Raw genomic sequence first — 13,007 nt, 5'->3', positions numbered from 1 at the left:
TCCAGCAAGCTAACTCTTTACTAACTCATGGCTAAGCTTATTTGAAGTTCCTTCATTGTCTTGAATCACAGGTAACTTAAGTCCTCTCTATGTTTACCACCGTTTTTTTCAGTTTACAAGGAGAACGCGCTACATTTGCACTGGAGTAAATAAGCAATAATAATATACAAAATACAGTAATAACCTGAAGAAAACATGAAGGCAATTCAGCAATTGCTTAATGAGTTCAAGGAGGAGACTTCTGTCATCCTCAAACACATGCAGAATTCACTACCCTTTATATTCTAATGGGAATTACAAAAAAATGCATTTCATCATAAAAAGTAAAAGGAAAGCTCCCCTATCATAGAGTGATGCAGATCATTTGAAAGGTGGGCTTTGTTCCAGTACAGGAAAATGTCTATTCTTATCACAGCAGGGGTACTTCTCCACTATTTAAAAAAGCAGAATTAAACTAAATGTGTGCATTTGCATACAATTACATTCAGTATTGTTAAATAACCCTTTGCCCACAAGCTGACTCTTGGGCTTTGTGATCAGCAGTGAGCAAAGGTGAGGCACTGTGACTGGCCAGTGACAGGCTCTCTTTTTCTCCTCAGCACACGGCTGTGTTGCCATTTGCTCTCCTGGAAATCCTCGCCACGCCGCACCGTTACCCAGCAAAGAAGAAGGGATTGATCCTATTAGGATTTGTCGCTTTTCTGTATATCAGTTGGTAAGAACTTTGTACTTTCAAACATTTTCTTCAAGTGATTTACTTTGTAAAACAAGGCCAAGCTCTCTACTTAGATTAAGGTCCTTCCCAGGCAGATGGGAGGCAGCCGTCTGTTCCGCAGAGAAGTCATTTAAACTTCAGCTGAGACCCATGAACACTATTTCCAGACATAGGCAGAGCAGATTTCTTCAACCATGATACAGCTCCTGAGACCACACATGGAATCTCCTGCTCTTCTAGGGCCTCCTATAGAAAGGCAACTAAATTGCAACATACTTTGGAATACTTTGAGTTATTTCTGCTGGGCTGGAGTTCTCCTTTCTACCATTAAATTTGCTTCTGCTTGTCATCTTGCTTGCTGCAAAACCACCAAATCTCAAAGGTCTGGGGGTCACAGGAGCAAAAGAGGAGTAAAACTCAGTTTGGTATTTGGCAGGGACACATGACTGGGTTTAGAAACTTGAGATAGAAAATGATACTCAGAGCCAGGTGCAAAGGGATGGGTAGCAACAGGGCATCTGCCCCACTACCGCCTCCCACTCCACTGGTGGACACCGCCTACAGTTCCATCAACATCCCACAGCTGATCTCCAACCTGCTAGAGGGTGACCCTGAGAAACTGAACTGTATCTAACCCAGGTGCCCCCTCCACTCACCCCCTGTGTGTGTTACGCACTCCTGGAGCTGGGCTTGCATCCACTCCTGCCCGTGTCATCTCAGCTGCAGTGCTGGGGTCTGGAGACACTGCCTGCTCTGTCTTCGTTGTGGACAGCTGCCAATGCTTCAAACCACTTTGAGGGTGCCTTATGTTGAGACACAGGTCAGGATCAGGTCCATATAGATTTAGGGTATGCTGTGCTATCAGACACCTTCCAGAGCTCAAGAAACACCCAAGCCCTGGGCTGGAGAACACAGAACAACTGGTCAGCACGGAGGAGACTTGTCCTCACTTTGAGAGCTCACTGGGACTAGGAGGGAACCCATCTTTCCCATTCCTACCCACCAGTTCTCACTGTCAGCTAGAGACTACCTTCAGCCCAATAAATGAAAATCCAGAATAGAAAATAAACTGTACAGATGAAATGCTGTTGTGGCTTGAATGCCATCGGAGTGGCTGTGGAAGTGATGGACTTCACTGCTACATTACGTAACCAAGCCAGGAACCATTTCTCCTAATCCAGCCCAGAGTCTAATAGGATTACGATGACAGCTTCCTAAATTAATTTTCTGTGTTCTGGTTCACCCAGTTGTTTCACGCCAGCTTTGTTTTGCTTGTCTTCTGGCAGCATTTGTTTTTTATTGTCTTTGAGACCAGATGGCTCTCTGGGTGACTACTGCAGACACATGGGCCATGCTTTCCCCTAAAGCCCCTATCACCTGGGCAATTTCACCCCACGGGAGACACAGCTTGTGCCAGCACCTCAAGCTTCATCAAAGGATGAGGATCAACACATTCCCTCACAGTATCTTCTTTGACTTTATGTTGCATGGCGCTACCAGGGTTCTGAGTGGAAGGTGGGCCTTTAGAGCATGTGTCCTGCATCCCAGGGCCCTGATAACTGGATAAATGATACTAGAATTTCAATACTGTTGCTTTCTTTCCTCCTGAGGCAGCAAGGATCCTCCCATCTTCTCTTTTTGCCTCCTTGCCTCAGTTCCCTGCAGCCACAGAAAACGAGACTTTCAACTAACAGAAAAAGATTTTTAGCTTGTGCAGTGAAGTCTTAACACATGCACTCATTTTCTGGTGGTGCTGCAGCCTCAGTGATTTAATAACCCCACTTGGGCACCTTACGTTTCAACAAGCAACACAGAGTCTTTCTCATAAAGAGCTTCTCCTTGAACTGTCGCTGCCATCACCGCACTGCCCTGGTGTCGATGGGCTGAGAACTGATTTCTCCCTGCAAGGCAGTGAGAAACCAAGTGCTGGTGATTCCTGGCACCAGGGACCTGCCTCTGAACAGGGCTTCCCTAGAGCTTTGAACATCCATTGTGTTCAAGAAGGGAAGGTGGCTTTCAGTTCCAGGACTGAGAGAATCGTTAGGCTTGCCAGTTAATTCTTGCAAGGATGGATCTTGCATCTGCTGGTTGCCTTAAGTGATGCCTTACTCTTGGAGTTACCACATCGAAAGCAGTGAAGAACACATACATTTTAGAACTGGCATTTGAAATCTTAAAAAGGAAGGGGCAGTAGATTGCCCTTTCCCATTTCAGTGGTAACCCATTGGGATAAAATAAATCTTAAGCTTCACAGTTTTGCATGTGTTTTGGAGAAGAGTTCAAATTACCTTTGCAAGGGAATAGAAATCATTATAGATTCCACATTGTATACAAAACTAAAATAACACCCACCCACCCCCCACCCAAACAGCCAAACCAAATTAAATCCAGAAATTAACGGCTTTCTTGTAATATGTCCACATTCCACCTGTTTTAGGAATCAAAACATTTTTCCTTCACTGCATGCTCATTTTCAGTTCACAACCTTTTAATTTTGAATTAGCCACAGTCTCAGGGAACTCATACGTGACCAATATGTTTCCTCTCTCCTTTCTGGGTCTTCCCATTTAATAATTCCCTAGAGAACCTTTTTTTTCCTTCAGTGAATGTGGTGGTTCCATTAGCATTAATGGACAGGTAATGAGAGGACAGGATAACCCACTCCCCCACCTCTCCCTGGTGTCTGTATGCTGTTCTGTATCCTATAGCAGTTTGGCAGCTCTGGTTATACCCAGGGCTCTCAATCTATCCTCCCCATAATTCTGGGCACTACCTGCTTCTGACTCACCTACTGATATCCAAGGTAAAATCTTGGTAAGAATTCAAATCTGATACAATGAAATCTTCAGAGTAGAAAGCCTCTGAATCCTGTGTGTAGATTTAACAGGTGATTTACCCATGAGAAATGGGCAAGATGCATTTGCAAGTTGTGGGATGCATTTTAAGAAATCTCTTGCAAAACAGAAGAAAACACAAAAAAACCCAAAACCCAAAGCAAAACTAAAAAAACTAAACATGAGAACTGTCAACTGTTCTGTGATCAAAATAAGTAAGCTTGGGAACCTGGAGGTGTGCCCCAAGATAAAAAAAAATGGCAACTCACGGCTCCCACCAAGTCAGGAAGCTGAAAGCACTTTGGTGCTCCTGCGGAGTCAGTTGTTTAGGTTCAAAAACCCAGGCTGAAGCGCTTCACATCAAGCATGTCAGCTGGCCAAATTGGATGGAGATAATCTAGTTACTCATTATAAAAAGACAGTTGTCATTTTTCAAGACACACAGGAAAGCAGTAGCCCTGTGCAGCAAAGAATGCTTGCTGACACTTGCACGGGCTCCCGTTAGCACCTTCAGCATTTCTCTGAGCTTCTCTGTGGACTCTCGTGCAGGCTGTTAACATTTTTGTTACTTTAAATTTCTTGGCTTTTTTCACAAGCCCAGTTTTTTTTATGAAAGAACACATCTTAAATCACAAAACCGAACCTCTGCACTTAACATTCCTGTGCTCAGCCCAGGCACTTCCACTACCAATCCCCTCTACTTCTCCAGTCTCCCCCTTAGGTGGGGATTAGGGAATCTCTCTTCACAGGCCCCTCCTTTCTTATGACCTACCCCTAACTAGAGACATGAAAAAACATCTTTTCAGACCTTCTTTGTTGTTGCTCTTAGCATTCTCCCATTCCTCAATTTTGTGACACAGTCTCTGGCTGGTGGGGCAGCGCGTGGTGGCAGCCTGGGAGCCTTCAGAGAGAGCGGGATTATGTTCCCATCTTAGTACCTGTGGCAAAAAGCACGGCAAACCCCTCGGATGTGGGTTTTTTTTCAAACAAGAACCCAAAGGTTCTTTTTTAGGGAAGTTACTGCCCATCTGTGGCACATCCTCACAACAATCATTGGAGCCTGGTCCTATTTTTTATATTCTTTATATATCCAATAAAAATATATATCATCTTATCCATAAAAATGTGGTTTTTTCCTACATTTAATATACAAAGACCTTTTTTCTATGAAGTCCAGACATTTGCTACCAGCTTCTCTTACAAGCTGTAAACAATGAAAACTGTACCAGTGAACTGACTGACAATGAGAGACATTTTTGAGAGGAGAAAAAAGCAGAAAGAGAGGGCCTAAGTGGAAGAGCAGAAGCTCTGTAAAGCACACATATTCATCTTTCTTTTCCTTCTTTCCCTTTTCTGAACTCTGCTTTGCAAATGGTTCTGGAACAAAAGGAACAAAGCAGCTACACCTCTGTTTTCTACCCACCTGCTTCTTCTCTCCTCCCTCTTGTAGGCCAAGAGAAAAGGTGCTGGAGAATTCCCTTTGCTCTTTCACCTCCTGAAAAACTTGTTTCTGTTCCCAAAACAGTGGTCAACAGCAGCAGGACAGGGACAATGGGAACCAGCTCTTTCTGCCCCCACAGAACATGAAGATCTGGATAGGGGCTGAAGAACTCTTGTAACTATAGAGCAAACACACATTTGTGTTTGAGCACTTATTTGAATAAGCTCCACTCAGCATAGCCAAATGCACATCCCTGTTTCCAAGCATTTTACTGTTACTCTGCTGCTGTTAATAGCTGATGCCACCAGCGTGACAGCAGAACATTGTGTGCATTTCAACCAGTGCTGTAACCTGTCTAATTTAGCAGTGGCTCAAGTGTGCTTCACAGCAAATAGCCCAAATGCCGAGGAGATGCATCGACAGCTGAGCTAATTTCCTCTCTATCAAGATTGTTTTGATAACTTGGCCCTTCAGGAGTTAGAAATCATGAAGTGGTTCTTCTAACTGAATGGTCCTAACCAAAGGTCATTTCTCTCTTTGCCCAGGGTCCTGTGGATTTTCTCTGTAACAGGAGAGTGGGTATATCCTCTCTTCGCTTTGTTCAGCCCAGCTGGGCTAGTAGCCTTTTTTGCCGGTAGCCTTGCTGTCATCGTCTTGTTCTACAACTTCGGGGAGTTCCTCAACCGTATGATATGGGGTCAGTACAAGTTTTGGTTTTCATTTCTATCCATGTGAAAAAAAAAAATCTAAAATGAATTCCTATGACTGTCCAATCAGGCGGGGAGAATGGGGCCGGCATTTGGGTGTCTGACAGAGATTGCCAGGTCCTAAGTAGTTACTGATAAACAAAGAACAAATCAGAGCAAGAATCCCAACCCTACCACAAGAAAGACTGTGCCAGGTTTCTGTAATGTGGCCTGAGAAGAGCCTCTTACCGGCATAACAACTGGGTTTTGAAATCCTTCTCAAGCAAGGACCCAGAGAAACCAAATCTTTCTTGCTAAAACTCTTACACCTGCGTCACACAGTGTTTGTCCAACTAGGGAAGGGTACTACTGACTGACAATTTATAGAAAAGCATTAGTGTGCCCAAGGGACAGCATCACAGCAAAACTGTTTGAGATCATAGAATGGTTTGGGCTGGAAGGGACCTTAAAGATCATCAAGTTCCAACCCCCTGCCATGGGCAGGGCCCTCCTCCACTAGACCAGGTTGCCCAAAGCCCCATCCAGCCTGGCCTTGGACACTGCCAGGGAGGGGGCAGCCACAGCTTCTCTGGGCAGGCTGTGCCAGGCCCTCTCTACCATCATAATGAAGAATTTCTTTCTAGTATCCAATCTAAATCTACCACCTTCCAATTTAAATCCACTCCCCCTCATCTTATCATCTCCCTTCTTCAGTAGTAGTCTACTCAGTAGTGACCGAATGAAAATGAAAGGCAGCTTCCCTGAGCAAATGGGCAGTTAAAAAAGAAAAGTTTAGGAGGACACATTCAACGGGTAGAAGGAAAGAAAACTGATGATGCAGCTTTGTGGGGTTTGGCATAGGATAGTGTTGTTATTGTTATTTTTCCCTTCTGGTTTCCTCTCTCCATTTTCATTCGAGATTAGGTTTTTGAGGATGAAAGTGTTTCTGTCAGGAAAACGTGTGTATTTTATTTAGGACAAATGTGTGAACATTTGCAATTTCTTAAGCTAGCTTTCTGATGAAAGAAAAAAACGCTGCAGAAACACCTCTGAAAATAAATAAGACAACCTCCCTCTGTTCTCAGGGAACATTTGATGCCTGATCCATTTTGTGAAGTCTCACATGCCTGTCAAGCCAAAGTAAAGTGTCTGTAGCTAGTCTCTCACCATCCGTACTCAGCTACCTAAAAGCAGCAGATTGACTTTCAAATGTGCTGAATAACCAACTTCACCACTTGATACCTTTGCGAATCAGATGCTTGCTCTACATGTCCATGTTTGGAAATTTTGGCTGAATTCTATTCTTGCGTAAACAGGATACGAGATGAGGCTTGCTGGTAAATGAACACAGAGCTGCAGCCTTGGTGAGCTAGCTCTGGTTTAAGAGGCATCACGTAAATAGTTAACTGTCACTAATCAAAGACATCATCATCATCTACAGGACAGTATATAGCTCTTTACATGTGATCTGATATCTGATACATCCTGGTACCAGGTTAGTTTGTCCCTGAGTACATATTAGTAATTTCATACCAAGAGTATACTGATGCATACATTAGAGATAATCAGAATTAAAGTAAATTGAATTCCAAGGTGTTAATTGATAGGACAAAAGGTTGTGCCAAGAAGAGATCAAATTAACTGCAAAAACCAGATGCATTTTGCAAACCTGACTATACTCACGAAAGGGATGTTAATTCAAGAGACTTCTAAGAAACTGGGGCAAGCTCACAGAAAGGCTGAAAAGCACCCCCAGTTGTGATACAGTGAATGTATCTTCAGACAAAATGTATAAACACAATGTCCTCTGTTGATGTTCGCTGTGCAATCTATGAAGGCCCTCCTGTATGCGGTGGGTCGGCCCCTCCCTGGGTACCTGATATTCTTCCAAAGGAGCCACAAAATCATGGCTGTTAAAATGATGCTGTGTTTTCATCCACATGCAGGGCATGGTCCCCGAGTTACAGGTTTGCTAAGTTTGTGCAAACCCTTCCCACTTCACATGCGTCATCAGCTTTTCACCTCCAGGGCCAGCAGCATTCCCTGGATTTGCTGTACCTGGATAAAAGCTGCTGCGAGCTGCTCCCCGATAACTGTCAGGTCTGCAGTGCCTGAGGCTGCGATGTGATAATATGGGGGCTTTAGCAGCAATAACTTCTCAATAAGGTCCTGCCCACTGCTCCCACTCTTTCCTATTCACCACACATGCCTGATTCTTGCAAGCAGGGGTTGTTTTCAACAAGGATCATTTCCCTCCATCTATTTCCCAGCTGCGTCCACCCAAGAGAAGAGCAGGACTTCCTTAAGCTGGTATTGATAACGAGATCCCAATAAGCACTGAAACACAGCCAGAGGGAACCTATTCCAAATTACAGTGTGCCAGAGTCTTAATATGTTCCTGACTGAGACAAATCTTTGGGTCCACACTGCCAGAGCAAAACCAGCTGCAACTGAATGAAGGCGCAATTCCAACATACCTTTCCTCTCCCAGAAAAAATGGCTCCATGTACTTTTTTTCATCCTGCCTTTTCCTGTCTCACCTTCCCATCACAGTAAAGGAGAAGATGTTGTTAAAATAACCCCGGGGGCGAAAAAAACCACACGCATAGCAAAACGATCTGTGGTGGCAGAGGGCAGATCTCTTCATCTCCCTGTGTGTCCACCACCCTTCCCACCTCCTCCCTCCCCCAGAAGAAACGCTACGACAGAAGGGCACTTCTGCTATCTCTTTTGCTTCCTGCTCAGTCTCCCAGAGGCACAGTTAGAGAGCAATGCAATGGCTCAATGGGAGGTTTCACACCTGGATACACCTTCTCCAGCAACACCTGTAGCCCCAAAGAGAAGAAAAATCACACATGAAGAGGCGAGGCCTGATGCGGATGGGCCCTGCCTAGGCCGCTGTGACCAGGCATCGCCCCAAAGGGAAAAGGCCCGGGGTAGCTACCACTTTTTTCTTTCCTTCCCAACTTGAAGGAAGAAAGCATGCTGAAATCTGTGCCAGATAAATTGTGTTTATTTCAAGGTGCAAGAAGCGATTAACAAATAGCTCCACAAGAGCGGCAAGCCTGGTTTCCTTCTGGGCTTACCTCCTGTGGCAGACGGTAGGCTGCAAATGAAGCCTGTCCCACAGCACACCATGCTTCACATGGGTTGACACGGTCCTTTATACCTCCAGGCCACTACCACTTTTACTGAAACCAGCTATGTAAATATTTACTCTTTTTTCACCCTTAAGGGTGTATTTAGCTCCAAATTATTCCAAAGTGTGTAGATGGCAGCTTCTATCTCAGAGCAAGTGATTTTTAAAGCTACACCCTGCGCTTGACCAAAAAGATGCGGTGTCATTCCTGAGAGCTGGATAACCCAGGCTACTGAACAATATAACCTTGTTTTTCCTTTTCAGAACAACCAAAATATGCCAGACCCTAAATTTGTTTTATTATTTATAGAGAAACTGTTTCATACAGTATTGGAGGCTTTAAAAATGTATTATCTCTCATGTGCCTCTCCCTCCCCTTGCACAGTTGGATTGGTGGTAACTAAGGCAACCCAGCTGCACAGCCTGAGAGGGACAGAAAATAGTACCAGTAATGACTTTTTTTTTGTTGTTGTTTTAAATCCCAGAGTTTCTAGAGTACCAGACAATGTTGAGCAATACGGAAACTCCAAAGAGGATAATTGGAAACAATGGGCTGATTCTTTTACTGCCATAAATTTACCTCGGCCAAGAATTTGGCTGCAGGGTCCGAGTACCAAAGATGAACCGTGAGATAGCTTCTCCCATTCCCAGTCGGCAGAAAACATCATGCAGGCAACTGATCTCACGTTACTTTGACCAGTCAAACTGGAACCCTTCGCAAATAAAGCAAAGCAGTTTTCCCTCAGGTTTTGCTCCCAGTGAGACAGCCAGGTCCTCAGGAGAAATTTGCATAGAAGTTCTCCACGTCAGGCAGAGCAACATTTCAGCTGAGGTCTCTTTGCTGGCACCAGCATTTAAAGATGCAGCAGATTCATTTGTCTTCTGTCTAGCAGACCTGGAGCAAAGCCCAAAACAACGTTTAGCAGCTGCTTCATTTCAGTGCTTTGAAATGCAGGTGGGAGCTATAGCTAGCCACAGCTACCTGCCCCACCAGCGATTTAAATACCTACTGAGGGACACTTGGCAAAACACTTGCAAGATTTTACAGCCACGAGATCTCTGCTGAGTCCAGAGAAATGCTCCATCTCCCACCCAGGTGGTGGAACTGCTCTCTGGGAGAGAAACGGGGCAGAACGGGAGGGACGCTGGCTGTCGGAGGGGGTAGCAGCTCCAACAGACCCATGCCTGGATGCTCACTGCCTTCCAGAAGTGAAAGCTTTGCCCAGCAGCGAGCTGAGGAACACTGGGTCGAACAAAGGCAGCATTAAAGATACTGCCAAGCAAGGCATGAGGCAGTACAAGAAGAATAAGAACCACTGCTCTCAGGAAAAAGAGGAAACTTATGGTGGAATAACTTCCTCACACCCAGGACATGAAAGGATGTGCTGTTCCAGATCTTTTGCAAGCTCTTGAGTACCTTGCAAAGGCATTGCTGGAACATACTCACCTAAGGCTGAGCCAAAGTTAGACAGCAATCTTCTTAACCATATTTTTCTTCTTTTTACTAAGACCTTTTGCATGAAATGCATTTTCCAGAGGCATATAACATGTTTCAGGAACCAACTGCTTTCCCCCTGGGTTTTATCTTTGTTTTTACGTGCTTGGGAAACCAGGCCCCCTTAATACCCTGTAGCCAGCTACTGGGACACCCAGCCTATGTGACAGCACATGAACCTGTGCAGTGCAAAGCAGTGCTGTAATACGATTGAATTCTCGATGCTCTCATCCTCCTGAGCAGCTGTTGGGATTGCAGAAACCAGAGCAACAAGCACAGGGATGCAAAGGGCATCGCTGTGGGGTATGAAGTCATTCTGCTGCTGTACTAGTACAGGCTTATGAGCAGTCATTTGTGTATGAATGTTAAACTGCTTGTGGTCTGCAGGTAATTACAGATTTCAGACACAGGTAGCACCCTCAGTAGATATTTGAACTAAGCCTCCTTTTAAGAAGATACCTTCATTTGTTCTATTGTACCTTTATGCAAGGAGACTCCAGGGTATATCTATTTCTTCCAGTGAACAAATAATGTTTATATCTATAATTTCACTATATTGCCAGTGAGGAACAGAACTCAAATGTAAGAGCACTTACAGCCCAGAGTTTACAAGCTAAATACAAATATTTACTTTCCCCTCATCCATCCATCCTCGTTGTGCCACAAACCTGTGATGGCATATTTATACCCTTCATATTTGTCACTCCCTCAAGCTACAGATTACCCCCTCGGGTAAAGAAGTCAAGCTATTTAAAGGAAACCTGCACCATCTGTCGCATGCCCTATTCTTGCTGACAAGTTTATCTGATGATCCACTGGAGGGAGACAGTACCAGGATCTCTGGAAACCCAGGGCTTACGATTTCATCACTGGAGGCCAGACTTTAACAGGTGCTGGCTAATACACTCTCCCAGGTCTAACAGGCTGGGGTTTGTTGGGGTTTTTTTATTTGCTTGGTTTAGGGTTTGGTGTTGGGTTTGTTTTTTTCTTGGGGGGGGAGGGTGGGAGGTGGGGGGTGTTGGAGGGGAGGGTTTCTCCCTCATCTTTAAAATATTTATATGGTCAGCACAAAATACTTACAAGGTCATTGGTGAAGGAAGAAATGCCAGGAATTTGTTCTGTGTCAGGTCAGTTGCAAATGCTGTGCAGGCTGGAGACAAATAAAATGCAGCAATTAGTGCTCCAGAGCCTCTGAGGTATACAGACAAGGAAAGCAGCTTTACCTGAGGGCTCACTGTGAGTGAATGATGAACAGCAGGGAAGAAGAGAGGCTGGTACAATGCTTTAGGTATGGGTACCCAAATGTATTTGGTTATTGCCACACTTGGTGTCCCACAGTAGCACATCTGGTCTCTAGCTGGCACTTTAAAAAGCTGTGGGCCTTTGGCAGGTCCTCTGCCACCCTGGCCAGACATTTGAGGGTGCTCCAGACATCTTAGCTGCAGGATTAACCATCTGCTGCCTTTTCAGGCTAGCTTTATTTTTAAAGCTTTTCACATACTTTTGCACCAAGCTAGGCTTGTTTGGTGGCAGACACTTTTTCCCCCACTAGCAAAGTACCGTTCGTTTCAAGGGACGTGGACCATGGCAGATTTCAAATCATTCCTCAGCAGTCACTCAACCCCCTTACTTGCCTGGGACATTCCAGGCTCATTCGACTTCCACAGCACTTCAGCATTAGCAGCTGGACCAAGCCATGCACTCATAACTTACCCCTACTCCCGGATGGGTTCAGTCCCCAGGGGATGTTGGAAGGCTGGGGCCACGTTCACATCTTCCTCCCAACTGCAAGCTCAGTCTGTGAGAGGACTTCTCTATTATGTCTTTTTAATTCTTTTTTTCTCTCAATAATCTCTTCTCTCTGCCTCCAAACAGGAGATTCGATAGTAGTGCTGGACTACAGGCGGAAAGGCAAGTGAATCCTCCTCTTCAAGCCAAACAATCTCCCCGTGAATGCTGAAGCCATGAAGTAGAGGAAAATAAATGCAGCTGTGATAAATCCTTTCTCCAATGCATTGCAGCTTCTGGTGAAGCCATTATGTCATCAGACATATGGAAAACTGGTAGAAAGTATGAAATATTTGCCTCTTACATGATAACTCCACAACTGCTACGAGTAAGAAAAATCTGTGTTCATCTGTTTACACAGATTTCTCATCTCCTGCACAACGTACGTGAGGATGTGTCCAGGGTTAAAACTCATCACTGGTAAATGAACTCCCTCATGAGCTTGGCACCACTCTGTAAGAGACCCACGAATGCAAGCCAGCTCTTGTTTGGATTGCCCTTCATCAAGTCTGGAAAAAATTAAGAGGAGGGGTAATTTTAACAGTGCTGTGACTTCGAAGCTAGATAGATAACAAATTGGGCTAACGAGGACTGCAATTAGGAATGGCTGCTCAGAGAGTTCAGCGTGAAGCCAAGTTGTTCTAATGAGAAACATTCTGGAGTATTAATATGCAAAATCTCTCCCCTCCATTTTAACAGGAATTCTGAACGCAACACTCGCTTCCTTTTTCTTGGTTTCAGTTAATCTTGCAGCGAAAGTAACCTAATTATACTGACTGTATGATTGCTTTGACAGAAAGCATGTTAATTTAAAGCACTGTTTAACATAAAGCTGCCTGCCATATAATTACACTCCATTCACATGTTTACTAATCTTGCTCAATATAGCTGATTTCTGTTATTAGCCTC

General features: G+C 44.5%; 1 protein-coding gene across 1 annotated transcript in view; it reads left to right on the top strand.

Annotated features, from left to right (window-relative positions):
• The window catches only part of ADTRP (androgen dependent TFPI regulating protein), a gene marked incomplete at both ends in the record, with an annotated part of 33,931 nt that extends 21,702 nt beyond the window's left edge, over positions 1 to 12,229 (top strand). Inside the window, 3 exons of the mRNA XM_084260017.1 lie at positions 600 to 715; positions 5,536 to 5,687; positions 12,186 to 12,229. Coding sequence (XP_084116143.1) covers positions 600 to 715; positions 5,536 to 5,687; positions 12,186 to 12,229 — 312 coding nt within the window. The remainder of the gene's footprint in view (positions 1 to 599; positions 716 to 5,535; positions 5,688 to 12,185) is intronic.
• Between the last annotated feature and the right edge of the window lie 778 nt (positions 12,230 to 13,007).

This window comes from Gallinula chloropus, assembly GCF_964237585.1.
Source record: "Gallinula chloropus genome assembly, chromosome: 2".
Lineage (NCBI taxonomy): Eukaryota > Metazoa > Chordata > Aves > Gruiformes > Rallidae > Gallinula > Gallinula chloropus.
Note: the sequence above shows the minus strand (reverse complement) of the source record. Positions and strands in the feature narration are given on the sequence as shown.